General features: G+C 42.4%; 1 protein-coding gene across 5 annotated transcripts in view; it reads left to right on the forward strand.

Annotated features, from left to right (window-relative positions):
* becn1 (beclin 1, autophagy related) overlaps positions 1-22,559 on the forward strand; it is a 66,535-nt gene that overhangs the window by 40,083 nt on the left and 3,893 nt on the right. For 2 of the 5 annotated variants that reach the window (XM_043253407.1, XM_043253410.1), the window contains 7 exons: positions 4,658-4,794; positions 5,403-5,597; positions 10,642-10,788; positions 12,491-12,640; positions 15,107-15,167; positions 15,956-16,098; positions 16,437-16,546. In XM_043253407.1, the coding sequence (XP_043109342.1) occupies positions 4,658-4,794; positions 5,403-5,597; positions 10,642-10,788; positions 12,491-12,640; positions 15,107-15,167; positions 15,956-16,098; positions 16,437-16,546 (943 nt within the window). Of the gene's footprint in view, positions 1-4,657; positions 4,795-5,402; positions 5,598-10,641; positions 10,789-12,490; positions 12,641-15,106; positions 15,200-15,955; positions 16,099-16,436; positions 16,547-22,559 lie in introns of those variants that run through there. The other 3 variants (XR_006252206.1, XR_006252205.1, XM_043253408.1) reach the window with 3 other exon arrangements.

The following is a 22,559-nucleotide window of genomic DNA, read 5'->3' on the forward strand; positions in this document are numbered from 1 at the left end:
AAAGGCAGGTACATGTTTGTGTGAATTTTATTTTGTGGTATCAATTTGGAACAAACTCATCTGAGCATGAGTCGTTGTCATTGACAACAGTTAACGAGCACTCGGCATGTTCAATCTGCTTACACGTTATGGTATCCGTTTCATATTTGATTTATTATGATTCATATATGATTTATTTTCACATATGAATGAGGCCTGAAACCGATCAGAGAATATCGGAATCCACGTGATTTTTTTTTTTTTTTTTTTTTGCTTACACGGTCATAGGCCATATCCAATCTGTGCCACATGGAAGAAAAAGCTTGAAATTGGGTCACTTGAACTATGCAGTGTAAATGCAGCCTAAAATCATGCAAAATCAATAGAATATTTCTTCGACAACAACATAAAAAAAAGTGAAAAATGTAATGAAGCAGAGATCAGGGAGCTCTGTGTGAGCAGAGCAGTCTGAATGAACAACAATAAAATGATCCTGGGACAAATCATGGGACACATTATCCATGTATTTTCCAAAATTTCTCTGTGAAAGAGGTTTAGGAGACAAGGTCTTCACTGGGGATCTGTCTCTAGGGCTCATCTAGTTGTCCTGGTCTCCACTGACAAGGCTGTAGAAGTAATTTCTAGGTGCTGATCCACCATCTGGCCTGCATACGGACTTGATCTGGATGACTGCCTTGACCATCTGGATCTGGTGGCTACGGTCACCTCAGAATAAGAAAGAAATTTCTGTTTGCGGTTCCGGTTTAACTCATTAATGTAGCTTGATAATACTTTAATGGGTCTGAATAGCATTTTATTATTTATTATAAATAATAGAATTTTATTATTTGTAATGTGTTAGCCAGGTTAAAGAGGTAGGCCTTTAATCTAGATTTAAACTGACAAAGTGTGTCTGCCTACAGAGCAGTGTTAAGTAGATTGTCCAGATGCTAAATAGGAAAAGTATCTGCTGGCATCAGTTGATTTTGATTTTCTAGGTATCAAATAGTTATCAAATAGTTTTGAGAATGCACTGGATGTGGAGAAATATATTAAGCATGCAGAACAACCACCTAATAAACCATTACAGTAATCTAACCTTGAGGTTATGAACACATGCATGAATGTTTCTGCATTTGATATTGTTAGAATATTTAGGTATATGCAGTTTAGGTATATTTTTGAGAGGGAAAAATGCTGTTTCACAAAAGCTAGAACTGTGGCTTTCAAAGGAAAGATTGTGAAAAGTAATGGCAATAAAACTGAGCTCTGAGTTACTCTATACTGCACTTCATTGATATAATACCGTTTTATACACTGCTATGAATTGATGGAGCTCAGATAAGTATGATTTGAATCATTTAACATTTTGTAAGTCAACTTTATTTATATAGCTCTTTTAACAATAGATAAAGTGTCAAAGCACTTAACAGTATCAAATGGGGGAGAGTAAGTAATGTATAATGACTAGATTAAACACTAATTTTTCAGTAAAAAAGTGACTTTATATTTGATGCTCGTTAGCACGAACTGCAGGCTTTAGTGACACAGGCAACTACAGTTATAGTTGTGATACTGAAAGAATAAAATAATATAATATAATAAATGCTTTAATTACAATGATATTCTGTGTTTAATAAGTAAAATACAAGCAAAATACAACATAATTAATTACATTTATGTTTAGTCATTTAGCAAAACCATTAAATGAACAAAAGAGCAACGACATACAGGTGCTATAACATGTCTCAGTTACTGTCACATATTTGGACTCTGTGTTGTTGTTTTTGTCTTGTGTCATGTGTTCTGTGTGCCCTACCTTCCGTTCCTATTAATTGTATTATTGTCTTCAGCTGTTTCTTATTAATATAGTCAATTACGTTTTATGTTTAAGTCCTGTGTGTTTGAGTTTACGTTTGTTTGATCGTCAAGGTTTATACGTTTGAAGAGGATTAAAACTGTTTAAGTTTATTTACTTTTGTTGAGTGCTCCTTCACACTAAACCACACCCGAGACAGTACAAACGGACCAGAAAAGTAAAAGCGGTGTGTTTTCTTTTTTTTTGTCATGAATTCCCTCTACGATGACCCAAATGTCCTCATCCTCCTCCTGCTATACGAAGTACTTCCTCGCCCTCGCGAACGACTCGCGCTACACGGACAGCTTCCTATGCTCACTTTACTTCCAAGGACTCAACAACTCCACAAGAGCAAAGCTGTCCGTGGACGGCCCTCGAGAGAGCATCGCCGCTTACATCGAGTGGGTGCTGGTGTCATGCAATTCGCCTATGACTGTTCAGCCCATGGGCAACGACACTAGCCCCACTCCAGAGCCCAGCCCACCATCTCCCCGCGTCATGGAGCCCCAGCCTGAGCCCACTGATGGTGCAGTTGCGGAATCTGGCACGACTACGGAACCATCGCCAAAGAGAGTGACAGAGCCGTGAAGCGCCACCGGACCCCTGCCGACTGTGAAGAACCAGGTGCTTGAGCTGGCAACATAGCTTGCCACGGTGGAGACAGCCTAGTACAGCGAGAGCGCGGAGTGGAGCTCCGACCACTGCACAACTGCTGAGGATGAGTTATATATCTGGGGCTGCTGGATCTACAAGAAGTACTGGAGGACGTAGATCTGGACTTCGACTGGACACCACCCCTGTATCCTGAGTTCCTGGCTCCGTCCAGCCATCCTGAATGCCCGCTGGTTCCGTCCAGCCGTCCTGAATGCCATCGACCATCCGTCGCCTCGGGATTCCTCTCCTCCGTCTTTGCCTCGTCCCTCCATCCCTCCGGCTCTGTCAGGCTCCTCCAGTCCTCCGGCTCCACCTCAGTCCTCTGTCGTTCTGGCTCCGCCGCGTCCTTCTCGTCCCCTGTCTCCACATCAGTCGCCAAAGCCTGCGGCATCGCCTAGGTCTTCCAGCGCCTGTGTCACCCAGGCTCTTTGGCTCTCCGCATCAGTCTCCTCCACCACCTGCTCCACCGCCATCGGTCAGCCCCATGGAGTTGATGGCCGCTCATCCTCCATGGCTCCTCCCTCCGTCGGCTCCACCGTGGATCATCATGGCTGTGCTCTGGATCTCCTCCTGCTCCGGACTCCTCCTGTCTCCTCCCTCTGTCTGCACCTCCGTGGATTCCTTCTGCCTGCAGTAATATGTCACGTCTTCGTACTCTGTTTTGTTGTTTTTTGTCTTGTCATGTGATCTGTGTGCCTTACCTTACGCTCCTATTAATTGTATTATTGTCTTCAGCTGTTTCTTGTTAATTTAGTCAATTACGTTGTATATTTAAGTCCTTTGTGTTTTGGTTCAGGTTTGTCTGATCGTTGAGGTTTATTCGTGTGGTTTATGTTCTGCCTGGCTGCCTGCCTGCATATTATTGTTTTGTCCGTTTGAAGAGGATTAAAACACAACTGTATTGAACTAGCACGTCTTCTTTTAACAGCTAAAAAATGTTTTGTAGTCTGTTAAGAAATATGTTTGTTTTGTTCCTTTGTTCATATGAAATGTGAATCGAAGGTAAAATTGGAATAGCAGCTTAAAAACCATGGGTCAAAGCAGGTCTGGAATGAGAAAAATCTAAATCTTAAACAAAAGGATTATTGGAGAGCTAAACATTGCTGATGATCTGAATGTTTTGATACTGTTCATAGCTTTGATACAATTGATATTGTTAAAGCGTTATATAAATAAAAATGTATTGATTGTTGTTGATTTGATCAATTCGCCATTTTGGTATCAGTACTTAATCCTCCTCCTCTCTCTATTTGACTAGATCAACCCAACATTTGTCATATAGTACTAGAGGTCAATAACGTCTCCCCACTTGTCATTTCATCATAGACAACACCCCCAACTGTTACCTTCTTCCAGGTTAAGAAGGAATTGGACAAATAAAGCAGGCAAAGGCAGTTAGGCCTGATGAGATTAGTCCTAAACCTTAAAACCCTGCTCCAGTCAAATGTTTTCTTAACTGTTTAATCTGAGTTTTGCAGTTAAGGAGGTCCCTTCCATGTGGAATTCATTGTGGTTAGTTCCTGTTCCTAAAGTGAACCATCCAGTAGAACTAAAAAAATGACAGGCCTATTGGCCTTACCTCTCACATTATGAAGACTGGTCCTTCTTATATGTCTTGATCTTTTAATATTTGCCAACCTTTACTGTGTACTTCCTATAAGACTGTTGTGGCCAGTGTTGTCTTTTTAGGGTGGTGTGCTGGGGTCTGGATACGTGGACATCTAAAAGTTACAGACAGATCAAAAAGGCAGTTTCTATTATTGGTATTACCCAGAACTAGGTTGAGCAGGTTGCAGACATTAGGATGCGAAACAAATAATTGTTATGAACAATGATTCATACCTGTTTCAGCAGAGTACATTTAGTGGCAGAGTGCTCTCTCCAACAAAAAGATTGATAGAATTGTAAATCCTGCCTGCTGCTATCAGGCTTTTTTAATGTACAATAATTTTTAATGCATTTTATTGGGTAATGTGATTTTTTTATGTGCTTGGTTAGATATATCCATGTGCATGGACTGAATTGTTGCTTCTGTAACAAAATAATTTCCTATGAAGCATCAAGTATGCAATAATAATAATAATTGGTAATGACAAGGACAGGTAACATAGGATGAATGAATGCAAGGATCAAAATAGAATGTTTATGTGTGCATTTTTCCTGCAGGTGACAAGTGATTTGTTTGATATCATGTCTGGTCAGACAGACATTGATCACCCACTATGCGAGGAGTGCACTGACACACTGCTGGACCATCTGGACACACAACTCAGCATTACAGAAAATGAGTGCCAGAATTACAAGTTAGTATAACTCACACTCTAAACATCTCAACTAACTTACAGCTGTTTTACTTTCTTATTCTGTGAATGGGATCTGTAATTTGCCTGCTTTAAGGGCTTGTATCATTAGAGCACAAGCACTGTGTTGTGAGCCAATACCTACAAAAGCTCTCTTGGAGCGAAATCTGAAACCCAAGAGGAAGTCAGTTGTTTTAAATATTCCTAGCAAATTCTAACCCTACCTGTCCACTAATAGTGTACTAACACTCTAATTAGTATATGCAATGCTACCTATAGTCAACAGAATGTGATAAAGGGACCATACGAAATAAAGTGAAATCCAACATTCAGTTATAATCATAGAGCCACCAGCTGCAAACAGGATATGTCTTGTTTCACAGTAACTGAAACATACCATGTTCAATGTGTAACAAACTTCATATGTTTAATAAAACTGCTGAATGTCAGTGTTCAGTTATAAGAAGCCACTGGGTGGAGGTGACCCGGGTGCGAGGAATCTTTCATCGCTTTTTGCAGATTTAATTGTTTTTGTCATTAAACATTTTAGTTGATAAATGACTAATATAACTGACTCCAGTGGGTCATTTAATTGGCCATTTAATTATTAGGAGCTGTTTAGAGTTGCTGTCTCAACTACCTGAAGAGGAGGAGTCTAGACTGCTGAATTCACTGGAGCAGTTGAAACAAGAGGAGGAATCTCTGATCCAGGAGCTGGAGAGCATTGAGGTGCAGCGTGAGGCCGTGGCTAAAGAGCTCGCCCAGGGACGCAATCATAGCCAGCTGATGGACACAGATGAGCTTCAGTACATTTTTTTACAAATATTTACGATGAAATTGTATAATTGTTTCTTCCTCTATTTTTTTTACCTTTATTTAATATGATAGGGAATAAGATTTAGACATGGCCCAGTCTGAGCTCAACCAAGGGTCTCTGTGAGCCTTTATTTATTGGTGCAACACATTAACCTATGTGTAAGTTATCATTAGCAGCTTACTTATGGGTTTACTCTGAGAGCTATTTTTGCAAAGCTTGTATTATGAAATAAGGGAGCATGGGGCACAAACTATCACAGGGTTAATTGTAACACATGGTTTAAATATACAGTACAGACCAAAAGTTTGGACACACCTTCTCATTCAAAGAGTTTTCTTTATTTTCATGACTATGAAAATTGCAGATTCACACTGAAGGCATCAAAACTATGAATTAACACATGTGGAATTGTATACATAACAAAAAAGTGTGAAACAACTGAAAATATATGTCATATTCTAGGTTCTTCAAAGTAGCCACCTTTTGCTTTGATTACTGCTTTGCACACTCTTGGCATTCTCTTGATGAGCTTCAAGAGGTAGTCACCTGAAATGGTTTTCACTTCAAAGCTTTGCCCTGTCAGGTTTAATAAGTGGGATTTCTTGCCTTATAAATGGGGTTGGGACCATCAGTTGTGTTGTGCAGAAGTCAGGTGGATACCCAGCTGATAGTCCCACTGAATAGACTGTCAGAATTTGTATTATGGCAAGAAAAAAGCAGCTAAGTAAAGAAAAACGAGTGGCTATCGTTACTTTAAGAAATGAAGGTCAGTCAGTCCGAAAAATTGGGAAAACTTTGAAAGTGTCCCCAAGTGCAGTCACAAAAACCATCAAGCGCTACAAAGAAACTGGCTCACATGCGGACTGCCCCAGGAAAGGAAGACCAAGAGTCACCTCTGCTGCGGAGGACTGCAGAGTGAAGGTAAAAGGGCCAACAAGTGCTAAGCATCTCTGGGAACTCCTTCAAGACTGTTGGAAGACCATTTCAGGTGACTACCTCTTGAAGCTCATCAAGAGTGTGCAAAGCAGTAATCAAAGCAAACGGTGGCTACTTTAAAGAACCTAGAATATGACATATTTTCAGTTGTTTCACACTTTTTTGTTATGTATACAATTCCACATGTGTTAATAGTTCATAGTTTTGATGCCTTCAGTGTGAATCTACAATTTTCATAGTCATGAAAATAAAGAAAACTCTTTGAATGAGAAGGTGTGTCCAAACTTTTGGCCTGTACTGTATAACATGGTATAAATATCAATATTGTTTAAAGGTGCACAGTGTAAAATTTTAGATTTCAAATTGCAACCAAGGGCTCATTCCCCTGCTCACTCCACCCCTTAGAAAAGCTACGGTGGCCGGTACAGAATTAAGAAGTTGTAGTCTGAGATAGAGGAGATGGCCAGCAATGAGTTTTTTTTTTTTCACAAAGGTAAATTAAGGAAATATTTACTTAATTATTCAATAAATCGATATGCGATTGCAGATATTATTGTTACTTATTATTATTTTGCAAGAATAACATAGTGACAAAACACACTCAGTTTGTCCTTTAATTAACGGTTACTGTAAAAACATGATGATGACTCTCATGTAAGGGGACATGCGGTGTATATAGATATAAATAGTTAATTCTGCTATGTTAATAAAAACATAATACATTCATTGTGTTAGGTCTTTGTACACCTCTGAAAACAAAGTTGCATATATTGCATTTCTATCAGTAGATCCTCCTAAATATTACATACTGCACCTTTAATAACAAACATAACATGTTTAAATAATATCATATATATAGCAGAGCATGTGAGCAGAGTGAAGCGGAAGCAGAGAGTTCCTTTCCTTTTGCAAGTTTGAGAATCTGCGGAATTGTCTATGCAATAGTTTGTACCTTCTTTTAGAAACATTATTGACATTCTTAAATCCTGTAAAGGTTAACAGACATTTTAATACACACATTTCTCCACAGTTTTGGTTTATTTTAATTTCAGTGTGTCTCACCACAAAATCATGTCAAGTCTAGTCAAGTCAGCTTTGTCAATTCTACAACACATACAGTACATATGGAGAATTGAAATTGCATTACTCTCGGATCCTAGGTGAACAATAAAACATAAAAATATAAAAATACAGATAAATTAAGAAATAAAATGTATATGAAAACAAATATAGAAGGTGCACATGACGGGGGCTGGCTCTTCTCAGTTTGCAGAGAAAGTAGAGATACTGCTGTGCTTTACTGGCCAGTGTTGTGGTGTTGTTAGTCCAGGAAAGGTCCTCTGTGATATGAACACCCAGGAACTTGGTGCTGCTCACTCTCTCCGCAGCTGCACCTTTGATGGTCAGAGTAGCATGCTGGGTGTTCACTCTCCCGAAGTTAACAACACTCTCCTTTGTCTTCTCCACGTTCAGAATGAGACTGTTGTCACCACACCACTCGGACATTCGGCTTACCTCTCTCCTGTAGTTTGACATCTCTGTGGCTGAAGAGACCCACCACAGTCGTGTCATCCGCAAACCTAATGAAGAGGTTGGAGCTGTGTGACAGAGTGCAGTCATGGGTCAGCAGGGTGAAGAGAAGGGGGCACAGCACACATCCTTGAGGGGCCCCAGTGTTAAGTGTGATGGTGCTGGATGTGTGACTGCCAACCCGTACTGCCTGAGGTCTTCCAGTTGGGAAGTCCAAAAGTGAAGTGTTAAGCCCCAGCTGAACCAGTTTGTAGATGAGCTGTTGTGGGATGATTGTGTTAAATGTTGAACTGAAGTCTATGAAGAGCATTCTGACATATGAGTCTTTTTGTGTCCAGATGTGTGAGTGCTGGGTTGGGGGCAGTGGCAATGGCATCATCAGTTGAGTGGTTGGACTGATATACAAATTGAAAGGAGTCCAGGGTTGGGGGTAAGGCAGACATGATATGATGCATGACTAGCCAGTCAAAGCACTTCATGAGAATAGGGGTTAGTGCAACTGGATGGTAGTCATTGAAACAGGATTCGGGTCTTCTTCAGGACTTGATTGATGGTAGTAGCTTTGAGGCATGTGGGGACAAATGCCTCACTAAACGAGGTGTTGAAAATGTCATCTGTGACTTCCGCTGCATAGTATCTAAGAACACGCTCAGGAATTTTGTCAGGACCCAGAGCTGTGCGCGCATTGACTCTGCTAGGTTCTTTTCACGCTGTCTGGGGACAGGTTGGCCCTAGCTGTCTTAACGCCCTCCTTATCACCAGGTCTAAAGGCAGCGTTCTGAGCCTCAAGCAGTCTGTAGACCTCTCCTGTTAGCCATGGCTTCTGGTTGGGCTGGACACTGATGGACTTTGTGACCATTACATCATCATGCACTTGGTGATGTAGGATGTAACAATCTCTGTGTATTCCTGGAGGTCAGTGGTGTTATTGTATGTGACAGCCTGCTTGAACATATTCCAGTCAGTGGTGCTAAAACAGCCTTGAAGGACTTCTGATGAACCTTCTGGCCACACTTGAATCTGTTTGTGAACCGTTTTGGTGACTTTTTGGATAATGTAAATACAAAGCCTGCTGCTGTTGGTCTTACTTCCCTTGACGAGAACTCTGTCTGCTCGATAGCATGTTAGTGAGTCAAGCTGAGCGGCCCAGTCTGGTATGCTGTTGAGCCATGTTTCCGTGAACACAAAAACACAACAGTCTCTTCCAGTCCTTTGTGTTGAGCATAGTAATCTGATATAGTCCAGTTTATTTTCCAAAGAGCGAACGTTCGCCAATATGATGGTGAAGATAGCTGGCTTGTGTGGTTCTTTTAATAGTTTAGATGGAATAGGGTCTAACATACATGTTGCTGGTTTAGATGATTTAACAAGTTTGTACAAGTCTTCTTCTGCTATAATAGAGAAAGAGTGTAATTTTTCCTCAGGGGATCTAAAGCTCAGTATCTGATGTGAAACTGTAGCGCATGGCTGCATAGGTACAATTTTATATCTGATGGTATCAATCTTAAAAGTAAAGAAATTCATGAAGTCATTACTGCTGTACTCTTGGGGAATATTAGCACCTGTTGACGTTTTATTTATCATTAATTTAGTTACTGTATTGAATAAATACCGGGGGTTTGTTTTCTTCTAAAGGAGATGAAAAATATTCAGATCTGGCAATTTTTAATGCTTTTCTGACAGGATACTCTCCCGCCAGGCAATACGAAATACTTCTCATTTAGTTTTTCTCCACCTGCGCTCCATTTTCCGGGCTTCTCTCTTTAGGGTGCGTGTGTTGTCATTATACCATGGAGTCAGATTGTTTTCTTTCATCTTTTTTAAGTGCAAAGGAGCAACTGTATCTAAAGTGCTAGAAAAAAGAGAGTGCATAGTTTCTGTTATATCATCAAGTTTATGCGTCGTATTGGATGTGCTAAGGAATTGAGATCAGGAAGTCAGGAAGATTACTTAGAAAGCTTTCTTTTGTGGTGGAAGTGATGGAATACCATAAGCATGTGGTTCCGTGAAGATATTTTGTAAATTTCCTACAGTAAATGTATCAAAAATGTATTAAAACATTTTTTTAATTATTAGTAATATGCGTTGCTAAGGTCTTCAGATTTCAGATTAGTTGTATCTTAACCAAATACTGTTATCATAACAAACCATACATCAATGGAAATATGATTAAATCTGCTTTTAGAGGATGTATAAATTTTGTGGTCCAGGGTAACACAGGAAAATATGGCAAGTCAGCTAGTAGCAATTCTAACAGAGAATTTTGCACAGTGTTTTGGACAGTGTAAGAGATCCTGAAGGGAACTAATGCCTAATTATCCTATATACAATGTTTCTTTTATCTCGTATCTTCTTCAATAAAAGTCTCTATTTTTTTTGTATACTTTGCAAACAGTCCTTACATGCCATACATGATTTGCAGTTATAGTTGTAGCATTTTTGTAATCCATTAAACATGTTTTTCTTTAAGTATTAATGAAGTATTGATTCCTCATGATGACAATTGATGATGGCATACTTTTTTTTTCTTTTTTTACAATTGTCAACTCTGTCTGTTTCTTCCTCAGGTATCAGAAGGAGTACTGCGAATTTAAGAGACAGCAGCTGGAGCTGGATGATGATCTTAAGAGTGTGGACAATCAAATGCGTTACTGTCAGAGTCAGCTGGACAGACTCAAGAAGACCAACGTTTTCAATGCCACCTTTCATATCTGGTTTTGATATCTCTTTATAAGATTTTTTTTTTTAAATGTTATTAGTGTTTTAGGGCCACCCCCAAAATGTGTCAGGTTACTTATGTAACCCATGGGCACAAGATGCTGTGTAGCTATGACGTCATGGGAACACGCTCTGGGTATACTGATTATTTGAAGCCCATATGGAATCGTGCCAATTCATTGGTTGATGGCACGGTCAACACCTTAACCATTCTTATACTGGTAAGCACACCATCTGCTCCTTAGATTTCTCTGCTGAAAAAGGCCTCTTGTCAGGCAGCATGAAGAACTTGGCAGCAGAGGTAAAGAAAGACCACGCACCTTATATTGCAGTAAAATAGAATCCCTAACACAGTGATAAATTCTAATGCAGCATGCCTGCAGTGGCTAGCAACAAAGAATATTAACAGCTGAGGAGATTTCCTCTAATCAAAGTAAAGCCTCAAAGCTCCAACAGGCCATTCATACAATTCTGTCTGAGTGATAGTGACTAGTGACACAGTGTAAACTCTCAGTGTACTAGCAGCCACTCTCGCAGCATTTTTTTTTCTTGCAGGGGGTCCAGCACTGGACCTAAAGGGCAGATAACTGAGCCTGACACATGGGAGAACACTATGGAGAAATACAGCCTTCTTGTGGAAAGAGCTCTGGCACTAGCAGCAGTCTCCTTGACATCAGCAGGAAGACTAGAAGTCAAAGCTAGTGGCATTTTATGGGCCATACCCACAGCTTCCATACCCTCAGGTTGTGGGTGCCAGGTCTTGCCTTGAAGCTGAGATAGCAGTTCTTGGTAACACTTTATTTAAGGCCTCTTTACTAGTTATAAACATGCATATAACTAGAATTTTACCCACTTAGTAGTAATTAAGCACATATTCTACATGACCTTATTCTACATCCTTAATCCTACCCAACACCTACATTTAACAACTACCTAAATAACTATTAATAAGCAGCAAATTAGGAATTTATTGAGGGGAAGTTTGTAGTTAATAGTAAATAGGTCGTACCCCCCATGTCAGAAGTGGGCAGAAACATATAATGCTCTGAAATTTAAATTTGTGAAGAATAACATGAAAAATCTGTTTACGCAACAAAAATAATCATACCAACATCAAATAATGTCATATCAAGCAGCAAAACAAAGTTTTGAACAGCTAAAAATAACTGGAAGCAACTGAGATCGGAAGCTAGTCCCATAAAATTTACAAAGTGCCCATTTTACGGGAAGAATAAGGTGGATAGACCTACATTATCATAGCTGCTATATATATATATATATATATATATATATGCTATATATAGTGAGGCATATGAAAATTGTCTGCTTTTTAGGATCTGGAGATCTAATTATACAGGTAAAGGGACAGCTTACTTTTTATGTAGTCTTTGATTAGGCTGCTGCTGTCAGCGACGAATATATATATATATGTATATGTTAGTATATGTTTCCCAAATATAAAGATGGCGATGTAATTGAGGTGACAGCTGCACCACCAGCCAATGAATTTACATGTTTCTGTACGAACTTCAGACAATCAGTACACCCAGAAGGCATTATAGCTATGCAGTGTCAAGTTAAGCTATAAGTGAGAACAGAAATATGTGCAAATTGAATAAACTGATAAAAGCATTTATATGCAAAACAGAATTGTGCATGTAAACACATTTAAATGTTTCTTTTTTCCACCTTTTTTAGGCACAGTGGGCAGTTCGGAACAATAAATAACTTCCGCTTAGGCAGATTACCCAGTGTACCAGTGGAGTGGAATGAGATCAATGCAGCCTGGGGTCAAACTGTACTTCTGCTGCATGCACTTGCTAACAAGATGGGACTATGCTTTCAGAGGTGGTCAAATAAAAAAAATATTTACAACTAGATAGGCACAGCTTTTCTAAAAGAATATGCATTACACCTCATCAGGCCTCCAAGAAACATCTTAAGACTCAAAGAAACCTGTTTATAATCTAGCAAACTTCATTAGACAAAGTCAGGCTATTTCAGACCCAAGTATACTTGAATCTGTAATTTATCTCAGTCCATCTCCTGAAGTGGTTGAAGTGATCCAATTAATCTCAAATGCATTTCAGAGGGCATTTATACCTGGTCATTTCATGAAAGCTATAAGTATTATTAAATATTATAAAGATTATAATAAATCTAATAAGTAAAAACACATGTGGCCAAGTATAAAAAAGCAACAAAAAAACAAAAAAATCCACCACATCAGTCATTACAGAATGTTCTGTTGCTTGTTAGGTGTTGCTGGCATGTTTATAGCATTGATAATGTGACTTGGTATGTTTCTTGGTGGTGTTAGTGTTTTAGCATGACAGGATTGAGGAATAAAAAACAAACCAAAAAAACACACAGCTAAATCTAAAATTTGAATTGTCATGTCAGTCAAAGTGCTGTTTGCCTACAAAACACTGTAGGCACACTTAGAATCAACACCAGACCTTTTATCTGCTTAATTGGTGTAGGAATAATGTAGGAATTGTCCAAAACCAAAACAAAACAATAATAAAATCAAGAGCCAGATCACATAAACTGTTAACAGGTAAATTTTACTCAAAGATTTTATAAGTACTTTGTACAGAAAAATTGTTTTATGGCTGGTCACTTGACCAGCAATTCATTGAGTTTGCCGTATAACACCAACTCTGCAGTGGATATTAAAGTACAAAAAAACACTATTAGCACAGTAACAAGATTGGCGTTTAAGACTTGTAAGCACAAAACACAAGATGCTTCGGTTACACTTTATTTTGATGGTCCCTTATGAACATTCTGTTGACAATAAGTAATTTTGCCCCTACATGTCAATTGAGGTTCATTAGAGTATAAGTAGACTGTCTGATTATTATTTTATAACTCTTTATTGATCTACCAACAGACATACTACTGGCTTTTCAAGAACATGTTAACTTATTCTAACCCTATCCCTACCAGTCTACTAATATTCTAACACTAATGAAAGTTCACATGTATGTGCAAAGCTAATTATTGTCAACAGAATGTTTATACGGTACAATCAAAATAAAGTGAAAACGATACTTCTCTTTTCAATATGTATAAGATTTTGGATAAATCTAAGAAAATATAAACTTAACACATAAACACATTCGTAAAAGTTGCAGGAAGAGGGGAAGTGAGGAAAGAGTGAGATGTGAATTCTCCGGTTTATAGGAATATGTTAAACCATCATCCACTTAATTAACCCTAATATTGTGTTCCTCAATGAGACAAAAATAATTACATTAAATGCACTAAGTCAGCATGAATCTGGTGGCTGTACTCACATTGCCTTTGGTATTTCCTTGTCGCTAAATTCAATTAAAGTGATGTCTTGGAAAGATGATGGTTGGGAGTTGGTGGAAGATGGTTGGTCACGAAACAACTCTTAGAACACAAAACAAAAAAATAAAAAAGAGTGAAGTAAAAGAAAAAAAGGATGTAACGAGACTAGATGGTTTTTCTTCTTATTGTGTTAATTAGCAGCAGGAGTGCAGAAGCGCGTTGGAAAGGCTCTCAAAGAATATGAAAAGTGATGAAAAAAGATAGCAAAAACTTTCAAAAGCTTTTCAGTTAAAGAATTAATAAAGAAAAAGAGAGAATTGAAAAAGAGAATTTTCAAACTTGCATACCCAACAAGAATATGAACCTTTAAACTATTCACTAGTTATTTAAAATACAAACACAAAAGTGATTAGTTCATGATAGTCAAATATGTGGAATAAATACATAATATGCAGTATATATATTTACGAATACTGTATATATTTTACGTATAATGTAGTCAGCTATCCAGCTGAACTAATTAATGTAGCCTTTGAATAATAGAAGCGTATTAGTGTGTTATGTGAAAGGCAGGTTAAAGAGATGGGTCTTTAATCTAGATTTAAACTGACAGAGTGTGGCTGCCTCCCAAAGAGTGTTAGGTAGACTGTTCCAGAGTTTGGGTGCTAAATAGGAAAAAGATAATGTGATAAGAGCTTGCTCAAGTATTGAACAGCTAAACCATTCAGTGCTTTATAAGTAATTAACAAGATTTTAAAATCTATCTGATGTTTAATAGGGAGCCAGTGCAGTGTTGACAGAAGCTGCTGTGTTTTGGAACAGCTTAATTTGTTTATCAAGTGTGCAGAACAATTGCATAGGGTGCAATTTGGATATGTTTTATGATGGAAAAGCACAGTTTTATAAATGCTAGAAACCAGATCTCAAGTAATCCATAATCAAGTAAACATGATTAACAGAAATTATGAAAAAAAATCTCTAAAATGGTTTATATTCTCTTCATTCTTTTTGTAGATATCGACTTGTTCCATACGGAAACCATTCCTATTTGGAATCTCTCACAGATAAGTCCAAGGTGGGTGCCACAGATAACCTTGAGTTTTTAAGGTGAGTTTTTGAGCACCCAGTGAAGACAGCAGTTGTCTTGGACTTTATACTGGTGCAATGTTGTGAAAGTGAATGACTGGTTCTTCATCCAGAGATAGTCTTATTTACTTATCTTACTTAAAACCAGAGCAGGTGATTTGGCCTTAAAATCTTTTTTTGTCAGCACCATTAGCCTTTTGTTATAGCACTTATGTCGGACCATTGTGTCCAAATTTTGAATGCCACTTTTTGTGCAAATCTGCATTTCTTGAAGACTCTTATGTGTTCAAGAAATGCATGAGTATGTGTACACATATGGACTTCGTCAACAGTTGCTTCTCAGTCAGTGATATCTGTACTTAAAATAATATAATTTAGGAATAATAATGCTCTTGTGGGGTTTTCAGGGAAACTATTCTTGCAGTTTTTGGAATATTATATATAAATAACCACTTCTGTATGGAGGAGGCTTGTATTAATGATGTGTAAAATAAATTTTGCATCTTATTCTGGCACCAACTTTTTTTTAACAACACTATACTGACGTTTTCAGTTTCAGTTTGTTATCTTGACCTGATAGATCTAACCAGTTTCCCAAATGTGCTGTGCTATTCTTGAATGTCAAAAAACTAAACAAAACAAGTAAAACAGATGAACAGGTCATGACAAGGTTATTTGTGTTGCCTACTGTGCTAAATTGAATTATTAGGAAGATGCATACTTTGGTGTATTGTAGTAAATGTACTGTTAACATCAGCATTTTTTTTCATCTTGTAGGAGCTGCCATTGTATTGCTCAGGTGGTCTACGCTTTTTCTGGGATAATAAATTTGATCATGCTATGGTGGCCTTCCTAGACTGTGTCCAGCAGTTTAAAGATGAGGTGGAGAAGGGTGACACAGGCTTTTGTCTGCCATATAGGTGAGAAATTGTTAGTAATATAATAATGTTAGTAAATACAATACTTGGTAAGCATAATGAATGGTTTATAAGCTCATTTTTGTAGGCAGGTCATTCTTGACGCTAAAAGTGTTATGGGGTTTTCAACAACAAAGAAATATTCTGTCAGTACACTTGCATGGTTGGTTGGGCTCCATGCTTCTTGTGCTACTTTTTAAATTATTTAGTTTTTAATTTTTTATGGCTTTTTTTAACAATGCAAGGTTAACAAAACCAATACCATGAAAGACTGCAAGTGCCAACTAATTGGCAATTGTATCTATTACTCATCAGCTGTTTGCTACTACTCTGTGTTCCAGTCGCTTCAGGATTAATGGTATCTGGATCTTTTGTCACAAAAAAATACAAGAAGACAAATACATTTTTGAACCACAAAGGAATGAGCAACAGCTGAATTATTTTGGACATGGTCAGTTTGCAATTTATTGTTTTTCTACCAATGACAAGACGAACTTCAGTCAAATCAAGTAGGACGATTTACATGTCAAGTCAAGTCAAGTGTCTTTTTATTGTCATTTCAACTACATATAGCTGTGCAGTACATAGTGAAATGAGACAACGTTTCTACAGGACCTGGTGCTACATGAAGTCACACTTACAACAAAATACACAATACAAAAGAACTCACATACTGAGCTAAGACAATGTCTTAGCCACATAAAGTGCAAAGTGTGCAGACTAGTGCAAACAGCAGGGGAGTAGAGTGCAAACTAGTGCAAACAGTGCAAAGACAAAATCACTGCAAGGCAAAGACATAATTAGTGCAAGAACACAAAATACAAACAACAATAAATATAAAGTGCACAACAATAAATATAACATGCAAGAATGCGTATGGAACAGAAAGTCCATTCAGGTGTGGTTATTGAGGAGTCTGATGGCTTGTGGGAAGAAACGTCTCAGGTTACAACTGTAACTATGGTTCCTCTAGGGAACAAGACGCTGCGTCACAAACGCTTTGGGAACGCCTTCAGTGTGAGCCGCTCTGAACCACGTGTGAAATCTGTCCAATGGAGGGGAGCGACGTCATGGACGAGATGACGTCACCGACCAGGAAGTATAAAGTCACGCTCTGCGAAGCCGGCGCCAGCCTCTGTAGTGAAGTAAGCGCCGGCAGGGGTGCGGGAAGTATGGCATCGGGACGCAGCGTCTCCTTCCCTAGAGGAACCATGGTTACAGTTGTAACCTGAGACGTTCCTCTTCAGGAACTCGAGCTGCGTCACAAACGCTTTGGGAACGAGATGCCCACACCACCATAATTCCAAGGCCCTGCCTGAAAAGGGGTCCTCAGACCACCCATCAGGATAAGACAGAGGAGCCAGTAGCGGGCCTCATGTCGAAATTATAAAAAGGGCAAAAGTGGAGGGCGTGGACCACCCCGCAGCGTTGCAAATGTCCTCGAGGGGCACACTGCTAAGATAGGCCATGGAGGCCGCCATATCCCTTGTTAAGTGGGCTCTGACCCCAAGAGGGCACGGGAGTGCCGAGGCCTCATAGGCCAAGTGGATAGCCTCGACTATTCACCTGCTGAAGTTTGCTTTCGTAGCAGCACAACCCCTATTCGTCGGACCAAAACAGATAAGTAACTGGCCCGACCTCCGCAGAGACGCAGTTCTGCACTTACATGTCCAGTACTCGCACTGGACGCATTTGCAGTTGGACTTTAGCTGGTCTGGAAGGGGGGAGGACAGAAGGCCTGCAGTACGATCGGTTGCGGTGTAACAGGGGGCACTTTAGGTGTATAACCCACTCTTGGGTATGCTAAAGCCTTGGCCATGCCTGGGGCAAGTCCAAGTGAGTAGGGGCCACGGAGAGGGCCTGCAGATCTCCCACCCTCCAAAGAGAGGTGATGGCGAGGAGAAATGCTGTCTTATAGGATAAGATAGGTAAGGGAATCTCTTCGAGGGGCTCGAAGGGTGCCTTATACAGAGCCTCTAACACCACAACCAAATCCCAGGGGGGAACTCTGGTCCGCACTGGAGGTCTCAGCCTCAGCACACCATGGAGGAATAGTGTAACTAATGGGTGTCTGCCCACTGAGTGGCCACCAATAGGGTCATGATATGCAGATATGACTGGCACGTAGACCTTTAGGGTGGAGTGGTTAACCCGGTGGAGAATGTCGCCTGGAGGAACTCCAGCACTGAGCCTACTGGGCAGTTAACTGAGTTTAAGTGGCGGTCTCCACACCAGGAAGTGAACATTTTCCACCTCCTGGCATACACGCTCCCCGTAGAGGGAGCTCTGGATTGGAGAATGGTCTCAACAACCTCAGCTGAAAGACCAGAAGCTATGAGTTGTGCCCCCTCAGGGGCCACACCCACAGCTTCAATAACTCCGGGGCGAGGGTGAACTATTGTTCCTCCCGCCTGAGAGAATAGCTCCGGCCTCAGGGGGGGTTCCCCCGGCTGACCGTATGCTAGGCCGATCAGGTCCACAAACTCTACTCGGCCTTGGCCAGAACGGTGCTACTAGCAGTAGTCTGATTCCGTCCTGGCGCACTCTCGCCAGACCTCCTGGGAGCCGGGCAATCAGGGGAAATGCGTACAGGCGAAGCCTTTTTTTGGGCACGCCTGTGACATGGCATCCAGTCCCAGGGGAGCTGGATGAACTAGAGAGAACCAGAGGGGACATTGTGCATTCCATCGAGAAGCAAAGAGGTCTCCTCCGCCTGGTAACATCTCAACCAGATCTGCTTCACCACCTCGGGGTGAAGCATCCATTCCCCCGGCCTCGACCCCTGTCTCGACAGGGTGTCGGCTCCCATATTAAGATGCCCAGGAATGTAAGTCACTCTCAGCGAGCGGATCTTGTCCTGGGGCCACACGAGGATCTGGTGCGCCAGCTTGTTCAAGGGGCGCGAACGCAGACCTCCCTGGTGGTTGATGTAAGAGACCACCGCTGTGTTGTCGGTGTGCACCAACACATGGTGACCTCTCAGGTCTGGGAGGAAGTGCTTCAGAGCATGAAATACAGCTAATATCCCTAGCTGAATGATATACCACCCCTGGTGGTCATAGCCACAGACTGTGGGCCGGGTGCGCTCGTTCAGCACTGCGCCCCAACCGGTTAGGAATGCATCCGTCGCAAGCGAGATGCGGCGACAAAGAGCTCCTAACACTGGGCCCTGATTCAGAAACCAAGGTTTCCTCCACAAGGCACGACATGATGCTTGATTTTCCCTGAGGGGAAACCCCTTGGTCCTGAGTCGCCACTGTAGGGGTCTCATGTACAGCAGGCCAAAAGGTATCACGTTGGACGCAGCTGCCATCAGCCCCAGCAGTCTCTGATACTGCTTGACAGTGATTGGACTGGCCTTCCCTGACTCTTTCGACTGACGTGAGGATCGACTTCACACGAGCAGGAGATAATTGTGCCCGCATCGTGGTCGAATCCCACACCACGCCTGGGTATATGGCCCTCTGATCGGGACGCAATACCTCTTCTTGGCGTTCAGTCTCAAACCCCACTCCCCCATGTGGGACAGAACAACATCTCGATGTTGAACTGCCATCTGCTCTGTTTGAGCTAATATCAACCAATCGTCGATATAATTGAGTATACGGATGCGCTGGAGTCGCAGTGGAGCCAGAGCTGCATTCATACACTTCATAATTGTGCGGGGTGAGAGTGCTAGGCCGAACGGAAGTACTCGATATTGATATGCTACGCCCCCGAAAGCAAGCCTCAGAAACTTCCTGTGTTGAGGAAGGATGGATATATGGAAGTATGTGTCCTTCAGGTCTATGGTTTGACAAACCAGTCCTTGGATCTTATTGAGTCACCACCTACTAGATGGTAAACATTTTGAACTTCAGTCTGATGACTGAGCGGTTCAAGACTCTCAGATCTATAATGGGACGCAACCCCTCATCCTTCTTCAGAACAATGAAATAGCGGCTGTGAAACCCACTGATTACACAGCATGAGGAGGGACCATCTCTATGGCCTTCCCTAAGCAGGGATTCTACTTCCTGTTCCATCACCAGAGTCTGCTGGGGGCTGACAACTGTCGGTGTGACTCCCCTGAATGTCAGTGGTTGGAAAACCGAGCTGAATTCGATAGCCTTTCTCTATCGTTTGCATGACCCATTGAGTTACATTTGGCAGAAGTTTCCACGCTGCTAAATAATCTACTAAGGGAATCAGCCCCTCGAGGCTGACCTCTGGAGTGCGAGATACAGGTAACTCGGTGGCCTGAAGTGGCTGACCGGCAGGCAGACACCGGGCTGGCTGTAAACGGGACCCCTGCAGGGGTGGCGTGCTCCCCGGCCGAGACGCACCCTCGGGTGAATCCGGCTGGGGAGACGTGCCGGAAGGCTCCGTGCTCTGGCACGAGGGCAGAGACAGCGGAGTTACTCCCTGAGGGCCCTGAGGAGGAACAGGTGCCGAATGACAAGGCATAACCTGATCCTCCCCAGGAGGGACGGCCCTCAGAAGCCTTGGACCCTAGCATCAGGGCTTCTTGGCCGAGAACTTCCTGTCCAGAAAGACCCTCAGATCTTTGGACCCGGAAGTACCCGGCCCAGAGCGCCGCTTTGCCCCCTGCTGTTTCTTAGGGGGGGAACGAGAGGCGACGCTCTGTTTCTGCCTTCGCCTGTACAAGGAGCCGGCACGCGGTGAGGGCATCTCTCGTCCCGATACCCCCTGAGATCGACGCGGGAGGATACCTTTACGCCGCTGCCTGTTTACGAGCCTCCTGGTACCTGTCGACGACCTCGTTGACAGAGTCGCCGAACAGGCTAGAAGGCTGCAGGGGGGCGTCCAATAGGCAGACCCTGTCCCTCTCTTTCATGTCGGACAGGGTCAGCCAGAGATGCCTCTCCGCGACCACAAGGGATGCCATAGACCGTCCCACAGGACGGGCGGTCTCCTTTGTGGCACGGAGGCAGAGGTCAGCGGTCCGACGCAGTTCTGCAATATCATCGGACTTGACCCTCTCTCCCTCGTCGACCTCTTTCAGTAGTTCGGCTTGATATGCCTGCAACACCGCCATAGTGTGCAGGCAAGACCCAGCCAGACCCGCTGCCGCGTACCCCTTAGCCACCAAAGCCGACGTTCTTCTAAGTGGCTTTGATGGTAAGGTCGGAGCCTTCAAAGACGACGCCACACCGGGGGACAGATAGGTGGCAAGAGGCTGTTCCACCTGGGGCATCGCCTTGTAGCCGTACTCCGCGACTCCCGCCACATTGCCAAAATGATCAACAGCAGTGGGGGAGAAAACACAAGTGGAGTACAGCCTTCCCCAGGACCTCGCCAGCTCACTGTGGAGGCCTGGGAAAAATGGAAGGTTCCGTTTTAGAGGTGGCTGCTTTGCTCTCAGAAATCTTTCATCTAATCTAGATCTCTGAGGCTCAGCGTATTGCTCGGCGGGCCAATCGATGTTTAACTTAGTTACCGCACGAGTTACCACCTCTAAAAGCTCCTCATACTGGGGCGTGTGCAGTGGCGCATCGTCCACCGCGTCAACATCGACCTCCTCGGAGGAAGAGCGAGTGCGGGTGGATGTCTCCCCCGTGGCCTCCGCCAGATCGAGTTGCGTTCGCCGCTCCGCCTCAGCGGCAGCGGGTCCCGAACCCCTGGGAACGCTGGTGAAGGCTCCCTCCTCAAAGAGAGCCCTCCGGGAGCGGAGTGTTCGCAGCAGTAGCTGCAAACAATGCGGGCAATCAGTCCCCTCAAGGGCTGACACCGCATGCTCCACTCCCAGGCACGCCACGCACAAGCTGTGTGTGTCCCCACCCATGATATAACGAGGGCAGGGATCAGCATACCGCTTGAAACGCGACGGATCACCACAGTGCTTTCTTTTTAGCCCCTGATTATCAGCCATGTCTAGGTATATTTATACTGGACAGACAGACAATAAATAGACAGACAATATTCACAAAGAGCGTTTACTGAACGCAGAAAGCTGCCGGCTTCGCAGAAAGCTGCCGGCTTCGCAGAGCGTGACTTTATACTTCCTGTTCGGTGACGTCATCTCGTCCATGATGTCGCTCCCCTCCATTGGACAGATTTCACACGTGGTTCAGAGCGGCTCACGCTGAAGGCGTTCCCAAAGTGTTTGTGACGCAGCTCGAGTTCCTGAAGAGGAACTGTTAAGCAGTCTGGTTGTGAGGGCCCGAATGCTCCGGTACCTCTTTCCACATGGCAGGAGGGTAAATAATGTGTATGAAGGATGTGTGGGATCCTGTGCTATATTGTGGGCTTTGCGGATGCAGCGTGTGGTGTAAATGTCTGTGATAGAGGGCAGAGAGATGCCAATGATCTTTTCAGCTGTCCTCACTATCCTTTGGAGGGTCTTGTGATCCGATACGGTGCAATTCCCAAACCAGGCAGTGATGCAGCTGCACAGGACGTTCTCAATGGTCCCCCTATAGAACATAGTCAGGATGGGTGGAGGGAGATGAGCTCTCCTAAGC

The sequence above is a fragment of the Puntigrus tetrazona genome, chromosome 12, assembly GCF_018831695.1.
Source record: "Puntigrus tetrazona isolate hp1 chromosome 12, ASM1883169v1, whole genome shotgun sequence".
Classification (NCBI taxonomy): domain Eukaryota; kingdom Metazoa; phylum Chordata; class Actinopteri; order Cypriniformes; family Cyprinidae; genus Puntigrus; species Puntigrus tetrazona.